Consider the following 21,132-nt stretch of genomic DNA (forward strand, 5'->3'; position numbering starts at 1 on the left):
TTAGTTTTAATTTTGGAATTACACGTCACTGTTCCGGACCCTGGACAGATTGGAAATTTGATGAGTGGACCTTTTGAGTTTCTAATTGTGTGTACACTCAATGGTCAGTGATGGATACAAACAAATTGATTAATAGAAAGAGGCTTTTAAAAGAAAAATTGTAAATACTCTGATGAAAGAAAATGCAGGTACCTTGCGGAAGAGGCCGGTGATCCTCTCATTAGTGTTGTAGTGGGTGGAGTTTACCCAGATGATACGAATGAGACTGACAATGTGACACAGGTTTGGAGCAACTTGGTTAGGCTTGAGCTTGGCAAGCTCTTCAAAGGGCTCCTTCAGTATGGACAGGTAGGTCAGGTTGGATTTTGCTTGCAAAGAGCAATCCTGGAGATAACACACACACAGTTGATGGATGAAAAAAGTAATAACTATCATTACGGTTATTTTTATCACAGATCTTCTCAGATGCTTCAGTTATGCTAACACACAGGCTCATATGATTGTTTTCCAACTTTCTGCATAGGAAGCCATTGGGTCATAGAGCAGCACTGCAGTCTTTAAGTATTTTACATTCACTTCCTCCATCAGTGTAGATGCATATTTGGTCACACAGAATTACAGTATTTTGCAAACAAATGCTCTGTAAAGTTATCTTATCTTACTTAACATTATCTTACATTATATTTTATTGCAATCATATTACACCTTAGTTACACCTTACTGGAGATATACGTCAGTTTAGACTGTAGATTTGGAAGACTGTAAATACCTGGATCTCTTTGGCCAGTTTGATAAAGCGCTGTTCATAGATGGACTTTGAGAGCTGCAGGATCCTCTGGATGTGTTTGACCTCTGGCTTTTTCAGCTGCAGGCTGATGTCCAGAAGCTTGGCAGAGCGGCTCTTCCAGAATGCTATCTCCTGCAGTGGGCCACAGGTGTCCCCCATCTCCATTACTTCTTCATCATTCAGAAGGTCCTTGATCTGATCTGTCCAGTGGATCACAACACCTAAAAAACATGATTAACAACTAAGTGGAAAGAACGGAGGAAAGGCAAAGAAGAAGAACGCTTAAAAACTGAAGAATAAATGAAGCAAAGGTTTGTTGATTATTAGCAGGCAGTGCTGTAATACATCTCTGCCATCATTACATCTTGTACTTTCATGTTGATGATGTAATGTCTTAATATTGGTGTGTTGTTGAAGCATATTGTATAAATAAACATTGGGAGTTCCACACACACAAATAATATATCCAATAACTTCATCCCCCTGTTACGCCTGTGACATGCATACTGGAGGCAAGAAGTCACAGGGACATACATATGATGCCTTGAACAGGTACAGGTACAATGGACCCCACAGAGACAGATCAGACTTACTCTCCATTCTTTGTACCAGCTTCTTGTCCTTTCTCGCCTCCTCAGGGCTGAACTGTAGAGCTTCCATTGGGATATACAGCACCGTGCTGCCCATCTTCTTATACATATCATCTGCACAAAAACAAATAACATTAAAATAGAAATTGAAAATCCATGCAGCTCTGTAATATTTAGAAATAAGGGATATCATCTGAGTGAACCAGCATCATAGAGTCCAACCTGTATGTTGGCACCTCCATCTACAATGTATTATATAATTTGTGTTCTGTACAGGATTGTTTAGTTAACTGTTCAAAGTAATGATAGAAGAAAGTGTCTGTTTTCATGTGCTCTCTCATCTGCCTGTGTTTCTAATGCTCAGATTCAAAACAAGGTCAGTCATTTGGCTTTGTTCTCGGATATGTCCCGCCATTTTTTCCATATTGGGAATGCTACAGTCAGTCCGAGGGGAGCGTGTGCTTGCTCCAATGAGTCAATGGGCTTGGATCAGTGACATCTTTGTCTTGTGATGTCACAATTTTTCAACAAGGGGGGGCTATTGCTTATGCCGCTATTGCTACTGCTAACAGGACACCTGGAAAACACACTAAAGAGCATATAAAACTAGAATTCACAATATGGGACCTTTAAGACGTTTTCCAGGAGCACAGACATTTTCAAAACATAATTAGTGATTCAGACTGACTGCTTTCAGAAAATACCATTTAACTACAATTTGAGCTGGAGTAAAGAAACTACATCTAAGAATAGACTGTTAGCTTAACTTGTATGATGTCTTTTCATAAAAATGTTTTAAGGTCTTAATAGTCGTAAGACATAGTCAATATGACCCAGGATTGTGTTAAAGCTGATGCATCACGCCTCTTTTGATCTCTTATGGACTGTTTAAGGCTAGCGAATAATTTAAATTAGACTCCAAACAAAAACCAGAACTCTTCTCATACCCAAAATCGTCATCATACAGAATCTTTGAATAAAGATTTCTTGCAAGAAAATAGTGTTTCTCTTTGTATAATATAGAGAGAACCATTTGTATGAGATGGGGCATTTTGATGTTCGGGACAAAGTAAGGATTCTTACATTTAAAAATAAAATAAAAATTTGATTGTACTGTTTTATGACATATAACAAAGAGGAAACCACTTCCGAGTAGCAGTATAGCAGGCCCAAGATAACACCTTGACAAAAGTTTGTAGATGAAAACTGTGCAGCTCTCACTTTTCTCTAAAATTACAAACCCAAAAGGCTGGCAAGGAAGCAGTGCATGTTGTTGGTATAGTTGTCTTTGATGCTCTTCTGGCTGTAGGTTGAGAGGGCAATTTGTGGTGCATGCAAACACATCATGTCATTGAGCAGTCTTTGGATGGGGTCTTCTCGAAGCGTGCCAAACTGTACAGCTGCATCAAATGTCTCTGTTGTGATTATGGCTCCTGGTTTGCGGATAAAATAGGACAGCTGCTCCACCACCTGTCCATGTAAAATACATTTTAAAGTCTCTGTACGTTCATACAGGTGTTTAAATAACCCTGACCTGAAAGACCAGGAAAGGTTGTAAATAGATGTCGCCATGATGTAATACGGCAACTAGTACGATAACAGGTCAACAACTCCTCCAGCCCAAACAAGTTCTAAAACATTAACAGGGTATTGGAGTGCTCAGTCAAACAAACCTTTCCTATTCCACATTTTACTGAGAAGAGGTTTAATCACTTATGCTGTACATGTGTTGATGTACAAGGCTTTCACGTCTTGTTGTTTCGGGAAATAAAATATTATCAACCTTTCTCTGATGGAATCTGGCAAGCACATGCTCACTTTCTCAGACTAATGGCTGAATGTGGAAAGTCAAGTTAGCTTTACCTGTACAGGTATGGAGTATTCTACCCGCAGATTGGAGTCAGTGTCCAGATACACCACCATGATTGAGATTGTGCTGTCAACAATGAATTGATCCAAAGCCCTCTCATCATCCTCTGTCCACAGCTCCTCCGTTACACCAGGAAGAGCCACACAACGGATAAACAACTTCAGTTGGATGAAGAGATGAAAGAAGAGGTTGTAAAAGGAGACAGATACATTTAGTGGGATAATTAAAATAAAGGTTAGAGTAAAAGTTACAGATTATAATCAATTACTCTGCTTTACCAGGCGAATGGTCCTGCAGTATTCGTCTTCCATTTCTTTGTAGGGTTTACTTCAGTGGTATTTTCCTGAAAGTAACATCTTGTAAGCAACAACAACATTCAATACATCATACATTTGGACGTTTTGAGAAACCACTTTAAATCCAATTTTTCAATAAACTCGTGTCAGACTGATGGTTGTTAGAATGCATTATTTAACTCCAAAACTTAATACATTAAATATTTGGGAGTAAAATTTGGGATTATGTCATGGATTTCTTTCTTTGCTAACGTTAACGCTTGACGAAAGCCTAGCTTTCAAAATATAGCCTGAGCAAGCTAGCAACCGTTCATGTAACGTGTACGAAAGTACTCACAAGCTGAAACTGACAACTGAGTATTCAAGTGTTTCTTTCCTTCGCAAAACTTCATCGTGTGATCGCTACTGGTCTTTTTAAATGTTCCTTCACTGCCCATGAAGTCAAACCTGTGGCTGAGTGTACATGTTTCCATGGAAACGTATGGTTGCTAGCAGGGCCGAGGGCACTGGTTGCTAGGGATATACGGTAGTTTGTCTGGTATAGGGCAAGAACTTCGTCTTCTCAAAAATAATTGAAAGAAAGAAAACAACTTAGTGCACACTGTCAATATCTTACCGTTATTTGCAGTGGTGTTTCACCTGTATTAAAGTCGATAGGTCTATATTAATATACCGGTTTGTTTACCACTATAAACGTTTGATAGGTAAGCAAGCTCAGTTTATTAGTAAAGCCAAAGACAACTCGTGAAAAGGGGCTCAATTAATACAGACCAAAATATCCTTCACTAACTGATACAATTGACTTGTTTAATCGACATTAAACTCATGCGTTTTACTTTTTTACAGTAGTAGGCTACTCTTCTGTCATTCATTTATTGCTGTTTTTCAAGCAAAAAGTTGTACAAGTGCAGAGAAGTAACCAAAGTAGGCCTGAGTCAACACAACACATTAAAACATTTAGGTCTCTCACAGTGGTGTCTCAAGGTAAGGAAGCTATGCAAGCTATGGAATTTTACACATCAAAGGGGGCAATTTGGGCAGAAACCATGAAAGAGTGGTTGACCTATCAACAATAATAAATGTGCATGTAGGCGTACTTTTAAAAACGGATGGAATTAAAACAAACATTTGAAATATTTAAGACACTGCATATCCTACATGTGAATGACAAACAGTATGCCAAAATACATTTAAATGTAAAAAGAGAGTTTTCTTAACAATACCTGTCTCTCTATATGTACACCTATTAGTGAGGCCTTCATTTCTATGTTATATATTCATTATAACAAGTCTTGAATTAAATTGGATTACATTTCAAAATCCTTGTCCTTTAAACTTTGCTCTGTAGGGCATATTTTTCTACAATCCTACAAGCAAGGGTTTATCAAATCACAGCAGTTGTGGGTCACCATCTAGTGGCAAAATGACCTAAATGTCTGCAGGATAAAGGGGGGACAAAAGAGGGGGAACAAATTTATCTCATCTCAATGGGAATTCCTGGTTTTACTAAATGCATTGTTCATGGTTGCATGACTGTACAGTATGACTTCTTTTCCTTCTTTGCACCATATATGGTCATGTTTACTCTTTTACAGATTCTCCCATGAAACTTTACAGACTATCTGTCTTTGCAGGGATCAAGGTAATGTGGCAGGAACATAGGCAGTTCTGGAGACAGTGTCAAGGTCCCCCCATACACCTAAACTGTCACTAATGTCCCATAAATAAACATACACAGACAATAATGTGTATACATTTTCACAGTAACTGCTCCAAAGAGGCAAGATAATGTACTTGTTAAGTGTTTTGACATATTATTGACTTTAAAATAAGTTAGTCAGTTTTATTTCAAGACACTCAATAAGTAAGTTATGCTTGGTCGATTGGAAGATATTGAAACAAAGTTCAAGAAATACAGAACTTTTCAAAAATATTTTGATGCAAGATTGCCTGTCTTCAGTGATTAAAAATTCCCTTCATAATGTTTACCTACTAAAGTCATTACTTTTTAACTCTTTAAGATACCTATAACATTTTCAATACGGTCCAAGCCTACTGGAGGAAACTCACAGACCGACTGTCAAAGGTTTTGTGAAAAAATGAATCATTTCCTTTGAACATGGACTAGAAATAGGACAACTACAAGACACCTGAAGTTGAAGACTACTTCTTACAGTGCATTTGGTCCCTTCATGCAGATTTTAGCCAGATTAACTACTATATTCGTATTCTGGTACATAACATTTTAATTCACTTTTCAGAAATCTCATCATCATTTTTTTGATGATGACAAAGAGAGCATAGAATTGGCTGCCCAGAGGGCACTCTGGTAAGTAATGCATGCCTGCTTGATGGTTTCAGAGTGTGAAAGTATTTTGTAATCTTAAAAGACATTCAAGGTCCCAACAACCCCTTCAGTAGTTTAGCACATTTGATTTTTCTTTTTGTTTTATATAGTCAGACTTAGCAGTAACGTTTAATGCGTCTATGAATGGGTATGCTAATAGAACTCTCTAATAGCAGCCTCTGACATGCATGTGATTCCATGTTTCAAATGTCGGGAGAGACCAACTTGTTAGCCCTCTCTGCCCCAAAAACTCTGAACAGGTGATACTAACTCTTTGTCATTAAGGTCCTGAAGAAGTCCCTTGAGGCCTCTTTCATACTCAATACTCATACTTCAAATGAGTTTGCAATTACCTTTCAGAGATTTACACAAATGTGATTTTGCATGATATTTAAGTAGAGACCATCAAATTGTGCTATGAGTTAAAATACTTTTAAAATATTTCCTGCAAGCAGATTATTTTTTTTGCCCTGAATTATGTGTATTGTTTGAAATAAGCGATAGGTTATATAGATTTGAATAAAGACAGAGCTTGTTTTTGCAGGAGTTTTGACAAACAGAGCCCTAGTAACTATAAAAAAAAGAATCAGAAGAACTTCAAGCTGACCCAAATGATCTTTGCTCATTCACAGGCGTTACAAAATCGTTGTCCGATTTTATAGCCCCTTGCACCAGGCTGACCCAGTGTTCTTTCCACATTGTAAAAACAGGTTTGGTGATAATGAAGCCAGAATAGAGTGTTTGGACAGAATCACAGCTGGAATGCTGCCAGAGCCCCATGAGTGCATGTCTATTGTTGGACAAAGAAGAACAACTAGGTTCAAATCGGCAGATCTTCCAGGCAGAGTAATGAATTAATCCATCTTTAATAGCAGACCACTGAGTAAGCACAGATACAGTCTTACAGAGTTAGAAAAGGTGTAAATGCAAAGCTGCTTTTCCTGTTTGCTTCTTTTTTTTGTTTGTTTCAATTCATCTTTCATTCTGACTAAGCATTGGCCATTTTGTTTTGTTTAATTCAATACAATTTATTCTCCAAACAGCTGCTCTCTCAATTTTATTGATCCAAACACATATTCATCCTTGTCTGTCTCTCCTCACTGTATGAACCCCAGAGAAAGCAAAAAGTCATACAGGAGTTGAAAATTACGAGCAAAAAAATACGAAATTAGTTCAATAAAGGCCCAAGTAGCTTTGAAAGGATATGATGTGGAATTTTGTTATTTTATGTGTTATGAGGATCTGGTATTTTACCCCACAATGTTGGTACTTTATTTTACAGTCATGTTTATGAACAGATATCTGCATACTGTATGAAGACGGAATCCGTAAAAGAGGGAGGTGTTCTAGTTTCTGTTTGTTGTCAGAGAGGCCTCTAAGCTTTTTATGCAAGAACTCATGTGGTGAACAAAAGAGGAGTTGGCATTGTCAAACATCCAATCTCAGAATATATTAGAGACTACAGATTTAACTTTGTATTAACCGTCACATAAATTGATACACTGACGGAAGAGGTAACATAGACTGTTTTTCCTTCAGATATTGGCCTGCCCAAACAACCAATTCCCCTGTTATCCTATCCTTCTTCCTGAATCTCATCCCATCTCCCTCTATCCCATTTCCAAGTCCAGCACAGTTTGGCAGATGGCTGTTCCACTATGACTTATTAAGCTGGGTCCTAGTAATATAGCAATAAGTAAGGTCTTTTACCTGCTTCTTTGTAACATAACAATGAGCAAGGTTTTTTTTTACCTGCTCTTGTAAGTTTAATAGACAAAGAGTAAGGTCCTTTCCTGCTTATTGTAAAGGATCTTGAGATAACACTTGTTATGAACTGGTGTTATAGAAATAAAGTTAATTAAAAATTAATTAATTGATTGATATTCAGTTGTCAACTTGCTAACCCCAAAATGGCACTATATATTTGTAGTATAACAAACAAACTCAATGCCAGTAAATAGTTGAATTTTGTTTGCAAACTTTAATTATATAATGATACATGCTTTTGAAATAACCAATAGGAATTGAAGCAACAGGCTATAGCTGACGCTACATGTAATATATTTTAAATGTATACAATATGTTCCCCTTTCATGTAAACTCCAATTTTAATCACATCATGCTTCAGATTTCACACCATGCCATTTACAATCATACAAAGACTTTCACAAGTTTTGAACTTCATACAAATACACATTTGCAAACTCTCCAATGTGATACTTGTTACCCCAAAGTTTATGCAAAGTGGAAAGAAAAAGTATTCTTTAATGCAAGACACCAATAAACATGCAAATTCAGTCAAATGTACACAAGCACTGGCCCAATATTGTACTTTTTTTTCTTCTCTGCAAAACGGCAACAAAAAATAAAAGTGCATGCCAATAAGTTTTACATGCTGTAATTGATTTTTTCTTCTTCTTTTTTTTTTTTACCTCATTAACTGAAATTCACTTTTTTTTTTACTTGATCTCGTTTTCCCCCAAAAGATGAGAGCTGAGTCATCTATTTCACCTAATGAAAGCTGGATCACGTGGACTGAAAAAATCCTAAAAATAAGAAGTGGTATTATACCTTCTTCTAACACGAGCATGCCCATCCCTCCTAAAATTTTTTGTTTAGAATTGAAGCGAGTGGACATGGGTACCAGTGTTCATCAAGGTGTCAATGTCTATTTGTAAGGCTGTAATAATCCTGTTATCCACATGGTGGTGCTGGCACTCTGTGACCATCTGACCTCCTCCAACTTCAGTTGCAGCAGTGCCACACAAGTCACACAAGTGAACAAGAGAACACAAATACTTACTTGTATATATTAAAAGGAAAACAGTCTTTTAAATATATCACCTTTATGGGCATATTTTGAATTCATAATTCCAAAATTCAACCTGTGTCAATGTATGTTACACATGTGCTCATATTCGCACACTTGGAGAGGAACTTTGTCCAGTGACATTGTGCTCTTTTAAATCCGCTGTGACAGAAAAATATGTCTGAGTGTGTGTGTGTCACAGTGATGTTTGAGCTTAGAAGATTGCTATTTCAATGATCTGACATTACCTACATATTTGATTTCAGCAATGAGGTACTTCAGTGCATCCCAGGGACTCTCCTCATACTCATCTCGGTACAGACTCAGTACACCATCACTCACTTAATGGAGCATCACAGAATGATCTTACCAGTCATATTTCTAATTCTAATTGAAAGGTAAAAAAGCAAATAAATATTCCAAGCTAAAGTTAAGACAGCACAGTAAAAATAGACTGTAGAAGATATTTTTTTTACTAAGTCTGTGAGACGTATTCAACATTTTAAGTACATTGTCATTTTTCATTAGTCTAACTGGCCCTCACTATGACAAGGAATAAAAAGGCCTTTCTGACTGAGTTATTTCTACAATGTGTTTTAGTGCAGATTACTGACAAAAGTCATCAGCAGTGAATGCATTCTGTGCAACTGCCATAGCCATAACCATTACCTCATCACTGCCACCTAATCCTTTAGCATTTCTACCAATCAACAACTTCAAAGCACTGATGATAGTCTATCTGATGGGCGATGGGCCATAATTGTAACTGTTTATGTATTTCCTCCAGTATGTTTTTGGTCATGATGGCTTTTCTGTCTTCTATAAATATGATTTTTTTTCATTCATATTGTAGTGTCTTGTAGATTGCCCAATCAGCTATCCAGAACAAAGGAAACGAATGTTTAATCAATAGCGTGGAAAAAATACAGTAGGAATATAAGAATCAAGAAACCAACTTTAAAACAGAATAAATGCCGTTTATTTATCCACTGGGCCACCATTCCTAAAATAAACTATTTTCATACATGTGTTGTGGAACATGAGGTACTTTCCACCGTCCTTGTTTTACCTATTTTCAAAATTAATGAGGGAGCTCATTATCCAATCAAGCACATCATATATAGAGTGTAGTACTCAAGGCAAGGTCAATGAACTTGCAATGACTTGTATAAATCTAGCAATCATGGTTCAAGCTATCTTAACAAAAAGATTGCTTAGCACTGTGTCTACTTTGGCACCAAAAAGTATGCACTTGACTTGCAAAAGTGAGAACAAGTGATCAAAACCTATGTGCTGTGTGTTGTTGTCTTAGTCTAAAATATAAACAAACGTGCATCTATGAAGTTGGCAACTAACCTGTACCCAGGCCATTATGGCATTAAACGAAAAGATGCAGGAGGATATGGAAGGAATAAAATGAATCTAAGGAGGAAAATAAAAATCGACTTCCTCAAACAAACAAATTGTTTGATGTATGACAGTGACATTTCCCTAGTTACAGAGAGGTGTGTCTGAAAAGCAACAAACCATAGAAAGTGACAGTCAGTTCTCCACTGGTATAATAAATAGCTGCAAATCATGCTGATGAGCATGAGTGAACAGGGAAACAGTGGGTCGATGCAGGAAGCAAAAGATTTGTCTGCATAAACCAAATCAATCAAATATTCATCAAGTATTTTGTGCACTTTGTCAAGCACAAATGACACTTGAGACTACAAGAAGGGGAAGAAAACACACTGCTAAGCAACAAAATAAATCACAGACAGAAGAGCAGTCAGGGAGTTTGAGGAAAATATGGTTTTATTTTGTTCTTTATGGCCTTTTCTATCATGTGTTTGGCAACTTAAGACTGGTCCTGGCCTTGAGAGAAACAGCATGGAAGTTCTTGCTGCAGCAGGGCTCCTGTGGGGTCCAGACCCAGAGACAGAACATAGATCAGAGGAGTCCTGGAAGTAGTTTCCTTAACAACCCAGGGAAAGGATAAAGAAGGTGAAAAGGGATGAGCCAATGTGGTGTAACTCACTTGACACTTAATAAACAGTGTTGGCATTTAGTGAGCTTCTGTGTTGATAAGTGAGTCTCAACCTAAAAGAGTTTGAGGACTGATTCATGAAATGTATTTCCTTTAAGGTTGATACAGTTTTCAAATCAAAGTCAGAACTGAGAATCTCTGGAGCTATTTCTTCCTTCAGTCAATCAAAGAGGAGCTTATGGTCGGGTTTAGTTGGATGGCTCAGTCCAGAAAACAAGAGCAAGAGAGTGGACCACATGGATAAAGGAGTAGAACAACAAGGCAGAAACAGGGAGAGCTTGCACATACTGTACAGCTTTTAAAGCAGGTGGCTGTGTAAAGGAAACATTCAAGGGGGTTATGCTAAGAACAAGTTCTGGCGCATTGAGTGCAACCAAAATGTCTTCTTGTGTTTGCTAGAATGCTCCAAGATTTTCTGAAGGTAAAGCACAGAGAGGAAGAATGTCGCAGTGAAGGGTATAAGAATGCAAATGGATGGTTTGATCTTTGATTTGTGAGATGTGTCTGAGAGCAAACTACAGTAAGTGGGAAGGGAATTTGTAATATAAGGAAGTTAGTGTAATCATGCATTCATGGACTGCTCCCATAAAGTGTGCTGATATGAGCTATTAAGACCAACATTGTGTTGCAGTCTCTAACATGTTATTTTTCTGCTGTCAAAATTGACAGTTTAATATGGTAGGTGTGCAAACTACACCCAAGTAACTGCATTTGTTTTCACTTCTTCACTTGCTTCATTTTCTGACATCAAAGGATGCTGGGGGCAACAGTGCTGGAAAGGAGGGGTTAACAGAGTCCTTAGCTACTCCTGATAAAGGCTGTACTGTACCCCCTCTTCTTCCCTTAGTCATTAAAAACATCTGTATAAAAGTCTAATGTACAAAAAGACATTAAACTGGCTCATATAGGCTACAGTATATAAAAAAATCTAAATGTTAATTCCAGCCGTTGTCATGCAGTACATTAACACATGCAATAATCCTATGTGGTTGTTCTGTTGTTTCATTGGCTGCCGCTGCAGTTCTGATTACATTGCAGGATATAGGATGATGTCAGCATACTAGAGTTAGTCTTACAGATTACCACATACTTGTGATGGATGATACTCGTGACAGCACTTTGAACGGAGCCGGATTTTGTTGCTCCATTCCTTTAAAAGAGCTGTTCAAAAACATTTTTATTTTTCATATTATGCTGAGGTTGGGGGTCCTGCCCAGCAAAGAGGCCCCACATCAGATAAGTGGAAGAAACAAGGTAGAAAACAAAAACAAAGAAGAGACATACTCTCGTGGCTGCATTGAATACAAAAAAATCCTATCTTGTAATGCGCAGTATAGCCCCGTTTCCACCAAGCGGTTGAGTTTGATCCGTCTTGGTTTGGCATGAATTTTGTGGTGTTTCCATAAGCTAAAGCCTGAAAAGATCCCAAAATAACCGATCTGTACCGTCCTACTTTAAGGGACCATTCTGTTGGGGATCCAAGTATATTGATACGACCCTAAAAGGTGGCGCTAAACACTGCAGTCCGTTGATCAGTCAGAAGAATCGCCATATAACAGTGGCAAAATCAACCCTGCTGTGCTTAAACACACGATTTTTTAGTCATTTGTATTTCTCCTTACAGTACACAACCTTCTCTGAAAAAAGCTTGATTGTGTTTTGTAATAAAGAGCCAAATGCCAATGACAAAGTGAATGAACTGCTGGATGTATTCCATTGTTGGTTTTGTTTACTATGTCGCATTTTTATCTTTTGTTGAATTTATTACTGGGTTTGCTGTTAGCGATTAGCTGCTATCATGTGACGCTATTACGTAGCTGATGTGGCTATCAGCATCTGGCTTACACACCGCCTACCAAATATGGCACGGTCGGCTGTGGAAACGCAAACAGGATCAGGCTTTACCGAACCAAACCGTACCAAATTGTACTGATTCATACTGCAGATCATGTTAACAATATAAAAAGAACGGGTCCACAGCTTGACATGGATCGCTTCATTTATCCTGAAGAGCCATTCAATAGAAAGAGGTCGGTTGGGAACATCACAAAACTGCTACATACTTGTAGAAGCTCATAGTTGATCCAGAGAAAAAGAAACAGTTCATTCTACATGATAAAATTAAAAGCTTAATTGAGATTGCTTTTCTATGAGATGTCTGGTTAGGTTCTCAGTCATCCAGGTCATGGTAAATTCGAAGCTTGATCCAAAGGTAAGTGGACTGGTTAGATCTTGAAGACGTTTCACCTCTCTTCCGCAAGGCTTCTTCATTTCTAAACTATCTGGTGGACAGACCTAGAAAGGTCATCCTCTGAGGATCAGAATGACTCGCATCCAAGTTATGGGTTGTTGGAGTCACATGTTCCAAGGTGGGACCAGGGCTTCAGTTGTTTTGGAAGGAAATTCAAAACAACATTGTAGGTTGTTGAAAGACAGTGTCTCAGACCGGCATCTCTGAACATGCAACTCCAATGACCCGCAGGCAACAAGGAGCAATAACAAGGCAAAACAAGTTTAATGACTCAGCTAATGACTCAGATGTAAGCCATACTTGATCAGATTCGGCATGCTAATGATCCTCATAGGCTTAAATTTTTAGCTCTGCCCACCAGACAGTTTAGAACGGAAGAAGCCTTTTGAGGAATGGTCAAACATCTTCGAGATCTTCAACCAGTCCAGTTGCCTTTGGATCAAGCCTTTCTATGAGGTAAAAAGCAGCTGCTCGCAAGTCAAAGTTGTGTGTTGCTCAAGCCATAGTAAATTATTACGTTTAATTGTGTGCAACCAAAGTTAGGGGCTTCTGCCAATTTTGTAGGGTGACATAGCATGTGAACAGCAGATGAATTTTGTAGTGACCATCATTTGGAATGTATTTTTCTTGTGGTAGTTAAAGTCTTTCTCATGTCTTATTTGTTTATTCTTTATTTGTGAATTAATGTCTGCTTTAGTTGTACATTTACTTCCATGCATCTGTAAATCACATAGAATAATTTGTTCTTGTATTAACAAGATGTATTATGTATTTTAGCGCCAGCTATAAACAGTGGAATTCCACATTAAATCCCCCAATCATACTCCCTGGTGTTGCTGCTGGCATGTATGTAAAGAAATGGGTAAGAAAGTAGGGCTTCTTGTATATCCTTAATCACAGTATGTAACAGCGAAACTTTTGTCAAGCTAGATGTGTAAAAATGAGTCATAAACTGTTGCCCTACATCATTATCTTGGCTAAATAAACACAAGACTCCACTCTGAAGGGAGAGGAAATCTTGGCAGCAGCAAAATCCTCCTGTGATCACATTAATATTGAGCTCGACTTTGTCAAATCTAATTCCCTCTGATAGAATAAAGCAACTGAAGTGACTGACAGATATCCACAAACCCACACACTCCCATGCCTCACTTTCTCTTCACTCAAGCTGCTTTGAATAGATTCTTGTTTTTCAAAAAAGGAGACAAGCAGACAAGTATTCATTAACCCGGGTATATAATATTCATACTGCAGGGGATTGTTTTTTGATCAAATACAGAAAGTATACAGTTGTTCTCAATCGTCAGTGTCACACTTAAGAAGAACCTTGAAACTTTCCACAGCTACACAGCAGAAAAAGCATCAAAATGAGTTGCCTCTCTACACCTGCCCTCACACCTGACTTGATGTCAACTTTATTGTTACTGGTTCTAGAAATATTCTTTTTGGTGAAAGAATAATATACAATCTTCCAATCCCACAAACTCGGAGGCAATACAATGGGTTCTACGATTGATCAATGGAAGTTTTTGGACATAGAGAAGAAAGTGGTTTATTTATCTCTATTATTTTGTACAAGCTTAGTGAACATCTAGTCTGCTTAATCAAGAGGTCAGAATAATCTTTCCATTAAAATTCAATCAAGGACGAGACAAATGTATCCAGGTGAAACTGAGGGGCTGTGTAAGTGAGGAGTCATCGGAAAATGGTGTTGTTCGTTTCACCTTTATCTCTCCCATCGTTCCGTGGAATTACCTCCATGTGTCCGTGGCCAGAAATGTCCCCCTGCCGGTCACCAGAGTTTACTTGTGTGGTGCAGCCTTACCCCACGCTTCCTTGTCGGGTGATGGTGCTATATAGTGCATGTGAATTCTCGCTCCATTACGAATAAATCATTTGTGTTCAATGACATGATTAATTCCAAGAAGTTAGACTTCTTAATTACTGAAATTTGGCAGAAGAACATGGAACACATTCTGCTCCTCGAACTCTGTCCAACAGATTACAGGTTCTTCAGCTCCTAGAGGATGACAGGCCGCGTGGTAGACTGGCTGCGGTGTTTAAAAGCAGTTATTCCTGGCAGCGAGTGAGCAATGTCTTTTTCGTCCTTTGAACTACAAACTACTAAAGTTGGACAGTCAAATCCTTGTCTTTTTTATTTCTTGTCCACCTGGCTCAAATAGCTCATTATTGAATTCAATTATCTTTTTTTCTTTGTCAGTTATACTGTCTACATTTGTAATTCTTGTTGACTTTAACCTTCAAATTGATGCTGCTGATAGACTAGCCTCCAGTTTCATTAACATCACAGAGAATTTTTATCTGACACAGCATGTACGGGGTCCAACGCATGTCACAGGGACTTGGTGTTTACTCTTGTTTTAAACGCTGATCCTGTTTTTAATGAGGATATATTTATACCTGATCATAAATATATTTCATTTAACCTTTCTTTTGATGTGAACGTTTTCACAGTTGCTGTGAGATTCACTTGCACATTTTTAACAGTCACTCTTCAACAGATTTTTCTCATGCTTTTATTCCTGGCTCATTTTTGCTACCATATGGTGATGGCGACTGTCAAGTGCAGATTTTCCATGAGCACTGTATGTCTGTCTGGACAAAAACTAGGCTGGTTCCTTTCAAATCTTCTTGTCCATGGATAAATAACAGTATACGTTCATCAAAATGTACCTGTTGTAAAATGGAGCAACAGTGAAAAAAATGTGCAGGTCTTTTATGATTACTTAAAGGAGCTTCTAATGGATTTTAATAATATGGCCATGGATGACAGAGCTACATATTTTTCAAATCTAGTCTCAAACTGTCATCTCAATCTGAAAGTTCTTTTTGAAAAAATAAGCAAAATTGTGTCTCCTCCTGTAGTTTCTTTCCCAATTTCCTCTGTTAATGAGTGCAGTGATTTCCTTTTCTTGTTGATGAGGAAAATAAGTGACATTTCTTCAAATATTATTCCCTCATTTTGTCCTCCTTTACATTGTCCTTTTTGGCCACCAATTTTGGAGAACTTTTTCACAGTCTCTTTAGGTGAACTGGAAAAAATAATAGGTGGCATGAAAACATCTTCCATGTCCCTTGACATCATACCCACTCCTCTGCTTAAAAAATGTAGGGACTCGGCTGGCCCATATCTACTCTTTATAATCACTAACTCATTATTATCTGGTCTGGTTCCTTCCTGTTTCAAACATGCTGCTGTTTAACCGCTTTTGGAAAAAAAACAAAAAACAAAAAAAAACCTTGACCCCTCTCTCCATGAGAGCCACAAGCCTACATTCAAACTGCTGTTCATTTCTAAGGCCCTAGAAGAAATGCTTGATAACCAGCTTTCATCTTGGAGGACATTTTAGTCCGGGTTCCGCCATGCATCATTCAATGGAAACTGCTCTTCTTCGGGTCAGCAATGATCTGCTGATGCAGAATGATGCAGGAGAATGCTCAGGTAGGACTGAATGTGAATGTGGGGGCTGAGAATGCTCAGGTAGGACTGAGCATTCTCAGCCCCCACCCACTCCTTGACCGCTTTTGACACTGTGGAGCGCAGCATGTTGATTGAGGGACTCCAGCAGTGGGTGGGTGTCTCTGGAACAGCCCTGGACTGGTTCTCTTCATGTTTATCTGACAGATCATTTCAAGTTACTTTTGGTAAACATGCTTCCTCTGTAGAAATGCTATTTTGTGGTGTTCCCCACGGGTCTGTTTTGGGCCCTCTGTTGTTTTTATATCTGCTCCCTCTGGGACAATTGAACATTGAAAAAGCATATCTACAAAATGGGTCCTCTTGCACAATACAATCAGCTATTTTGTCCAATTCTTCCGACCTCTTTAGTTTTGTGCCAACAGATGAACTTGTGTGTAATTGTGACATGTCCCTTTCATAGTCCCAACAAAAAAAAAAATTATAATAAAAAAAAAAAACCCATCTCGGAGTTCACATTTTCTCAAAGATTATAAAATTACTTAGAAAGTACAAATGTAGCCTAATTGTATCATTGCAAAGTACTACATAGTACATGAATACATTGTATTAACATAATGCTTATCAATTACAATATTGAGGGGGTCCTTGGAAAAATCTGTCACCTGAAAGGGGTCCATGATCTAAAAAAAGTTTGAGAATCCCTGATCTAAGGAATATAACGAAAGTCAGACCTGTTGTGTCCTGAGCTGAGCTAGAGATAACTGTTCATGCTTTGTTTCATCAAGGCTTGATTATTGCTATTCTCAACAAGTGGTCCAGAATGCTGCTGTGAAGCTGTTGACAAGATCGTCAAGACGGTCTCATATGAAAACTATCCATAAGTCTTTTACACTGGCTCCCAGACAGTTTTAGAATCCAGTTTAAAGTTCTTATTGTATTTAGAGCCTTGCATGGTCAAGCATATGTTACTCAGCTACTGAAAACTAACAGGTCCCTGATGTCTGGGTCCAGGGTCTGCTGGTTGTTCCTCGCACAAGCCAAAAAACAAAGCTGACTGTCTTCCCCCAGAACAAAGAGCCCTGACCTATACATGGACACTTTTAAAAGCATCTGAAGACCCATCTGTTCAGACTTGCCTTTGTCTGATCTGTCTGTATCTGTCTTTGTTTGATTGTGAAGCACTTTGTGACGTCTGCTCTTGAAAGGTGCGATATAAATAAACTTTACTTACTTATTATAGAAGTGTTAAGCCCACTACAAAGACCTTGTCAAAAACATACAGAGCTGTCTTGAAGCTATAGCTTTGATAGAAAGCGTAACTTCAATACATTTCTGCATCTGAATCCACAAAAGAATGCCTTCTGGGCTATTAAGTCCATGCCAAGCTTTTGAAAATGAAGGTTTGGTCTTTTGGAGTATCTCAAATCAAACAAGATGAAAACATGTTTGTCTTCTGTGTGTTCCTCCTTGGAGAAGGAAGCTGGACTTATTCTTGCTGAGTTGGCACATATATATCTGGAAGCCGAAAAGAAGTACTTGGCCATCAACAGACAATGGCTTGTGTCTTTGCAGAAGATAAATACACAGGTTTACTTGTGTAAGATCAAAGAATCACTATGATTACATTTACACAGGCAGGCAAACCCTAATCCAATTTTGACAATATTAGTCAGCAGGAATGGTTTTGAAATGTTTCACTCAATATTCTGTTGTCATGATAGGTAATGTGCAAGTATTGAAACTTTTGTTGATGACACAGGACATCGCAACGACCATCCTAGTGCAAGCACATGTGGGACATCCCAACAAACTGTTTGTCTCGCTCGTGTGATTGATTGACTGATGTATAGGACTTTATCGTTAGACAAAGCACAACAGCTGCCTCTTTTACAATGTAAAAAATACAAGATGCAAAGATATGCTTTATATGTATGGAACTTTTCAAAACAAACTTATTAACCAATCCAGTGCAAATACAACCAGGGTTTGTCACAAAACAACCATGTTGAGGTTAAAGTCAGACATGTTTGTGAGAGTTCATTCTTGCTCTGTGAAGGCTTTTTTTACTGTAATGTTAAGGGTAGCTGACTTCGAATTAAAAAGTTAGATCCCAGCAGAGTGCTTAACAGAGGTTGGCTGAGGGGAAAGACAGAAAAGTAAAGAGGCAGAGAAAGGGAACAAAGGGGAAGCAGCTAATAGTTTGGAGGATAGGAATAAAAAATTTATAGGGTAAAATAAGGTTCCTTTAGTCCATCCGTCAGCATTGCTGAGGTAGAAATTAGTCTTGCTCTAGTCTACTCTCCACCTTCACTGTGCACTTCTCCTATAGCCTCTTCTGTAAAAAATGTAATTCTCTTCACAATTTCTCGTCTTTGGTGGTGGATCTTACGTGTCTTTTTTTTTCACTTTATTTTTATGTTGAATTACTGTCGGATTCTTGAATCTGGAAAATGTGTCTCTGTTTACCAAGGTGTAAGTTTTTGATTACTATGAGGTTACAAAACCTTCAGTTGTATTTTATTTCTAATTAATTATTTTAGATCAATATCAACCATTAACTAGTTCTTCCTCAACTTCGAAAATGATTTACATATTAAATCAGTCCTCCCTCCTCTTTCTGTATCATTTTCTTACTGCATATCAACAAGTCTACTTGATCTATTTATTTGTCTTCTTTCTTACCTCATTCTCATTAATTCAGTATAAGAAAACAAGCAAGATAGCTAAGAAAAAAAGTAAAAAGGGCTAAACACTTTACTACACAAAAAGATTCAAAGACCAAATGTTTAAAACATGTACAAAGAAAGTTTCACATATGTGCGCAGAAGTGTTATCGGACATGTTAGTGATCTTCATTGTTTATTGTTATTAACAACATTGACATGGACAGCAATAATCTGAGCGTTGGTCTAAGTCTGAGTGAAACAAAATTGTGATTAAGGTGACTTTCTTATAGAATATTCAAACATAGTCTTCTTTACATGTGAGAGAGCAGTCCAAATGTTGACCTTCCATGATACTGTACACAGTATACACAGTATAACAGTATACATTTTTGTGAGTTGTACACGTCATTCTGTCCATTTTATACAGAAATAGGGAAAAGTCAAAAGCATCTACTGACATTATTTTAGCAGCATAATAAAAGGGATTGAACTATTAATTATCCAGAACAGAAAACCTGAAATCCCATTTTAATTTTAAAAAATTAAATAAAACACAAAGTAGTTTCTCAACCAAAGTCCCTTTACCAATATTATTATGTACCAAGACTTTAATATTGATTCTACCACAGTGTCTTATTGGTGTCAGTCTGCAAATTCACACTGCGTTGTGGTTGCGCAAGAGGACAAGGCACTGCAGGAACTCCACTTACACAAAAAGTCAGACAAGCAAGCACACACAAAGCAACTATTCTTCCCTGCTGGCTTCGCCGATCACATTTCACCCCTTTAACTCCTCTGTTACAGCTGAAGATGGTACCGAGGGGTTGATGACATTATCTCCCATTATGCCTTCCTAGCATCCTCCTCCTTCATATTAAAGGTGAATCGGAACAGGGATGTAAATTTCATGCATTGAAATGGCAGCCTGAATAGGAATTTTGTTGATCTTCCTCCTTTGTCCTCTCTATTAAACACATTCTGAATGTAAATGAATATGGTGGTTTGCATTTTTCTTTTTTAAATCAACCAATGTTGATTTAAGAACCGTACTTCTTGTCTCTTTTACCTTTTCCTCTCCTTATAACTTAATCACCCTCCTCCTTATTTTCATCCCCATTACTCTCTGATCATTAATATTGTGGTGTGTGTTTACTGTTTAAAGCTGCACTATTATGTGTCTGTTCTTGTTAACATGCACCAGTAACATTAGCTTGTAAATATAGAACTTGAAGCTAAGTTAAAAGCTCTTTGAATCGAAAATGTTCTTTAAATGAACATATTGTGGCATTAAAATAATTGAAACCAATGCTAATTTAGACTTTATTTTTTTGCATTAAATTGCTATTTTCATTTATTTGTGTGGGAGTTGCAGCAATTTACAACTTCTGTACCATAACTGATTGGTAGGTGGATAGACAAAGAAGAAAGAGTGATATGGATTATGGGCAAGTCAAAAGGAACCGACAACTTGGCTATTGACCAAATATGTCTCTCTGAAACGCTGCAGTCGCAATCTATAACTGCCACTACTCAATTGTCCCTAAATGTCATGCTGTGGCTATATTGTGAACTGGCCGCTGAAAGATGTGGGAGCAGTGAAGCAGAGCAAAGACCAAGCGACAAAGAAAGAGAAAGAGGATGAAAGGTCAGAAAGGCGAAGAGTTAGAGTGGCACCGACTGGGAAAAAATTGGCCAGTCAAAAGAAAAGAGCCAGAGGAGAGGTTCTGTGGAGATGAAGCACATCTTGAAAAGAAGTAGGATGATGAGGACTATGATGACCTAAAGATCACAATGGAGAAGGGACTACTTGGTCACTTACTCTCCTTTGTCCAGCCCTTCCATTTGCTGTGTTAGTCTGTGCATCTGTGAAGCCACAACATATTTAAAATTAAAATAAATGTTATTTGCTTGAGCTTAGGTTTAAGAGACAATAGATAAATTAGAGAGTGGCAAAAGGTTTAGAAATGTTATTAAAATTTTGGCTGACCGTTTTTTTACATTTGATTACAGTGTGGGATTAAAATGTAGGTCTACTTGTTTAA

The 21,132-nt window shown here is 37.8% G+C and overlaps 1 protein-coding gene across 1 annotated transcript in view; it reads right to left on the reverse strand.

Annotated features, from left to right (window-relative positions):
* dnah2 (dynein, axonemal, heavy chain 2) overlaps positions 1 to 3,919 on the reverse strand; it is a 74,188-nt gene extending 70,269 nt beyond the window's left edge. The window contains exons 1-7 of the mRNA XM_079371392.1: positions 3,881 to 3,919; positions 3,526 to 3,590; positions 3,241 to 3,405; positions 2,619 to 2,847; positions 1,381 to 1,491; positions 770 to 1,008; positions 193 to 384 (exon numbers count right to left, since the gene is read on the reverse strand). Coding sequence (XP_079227518.1) covers positions 193 to 384; positions 770 to 1,008; positions 1,381 to 1,491; positions 2,619 to 2,847; positions 3,241 to 3,405; positions 3,526 to 3,558 — 969 coding nt within the window. The 5' untranslated portion in view covers positions 3,559 to 3,590; positions 3,881 to 3,919. The remainder of the gene's footprint in view (positions 1 to 192; positions 385 to 769; positions 1,009 to 1,380; positions 1,492 to 2,618; positions 2,848 to 3,240; positions 3,406 to 3,525; positions 3,591 to 3,880) is intronic.
* Positions 3,920 to 21,132: the final 17,213 nt, after the last annotated feature.

The sequence above is a fragment of the Symphodus melops genome (genome assembly GCF_947650265.1).
Source record: "Symphodus melops genome assembly, chromosome: 20".
NCBI classification, from domain to species: Eukaryota; Metazoa; Chordata; class Actinopteri; order Labriformes; family Labridae; genus Symphodus; species Symphodus melops.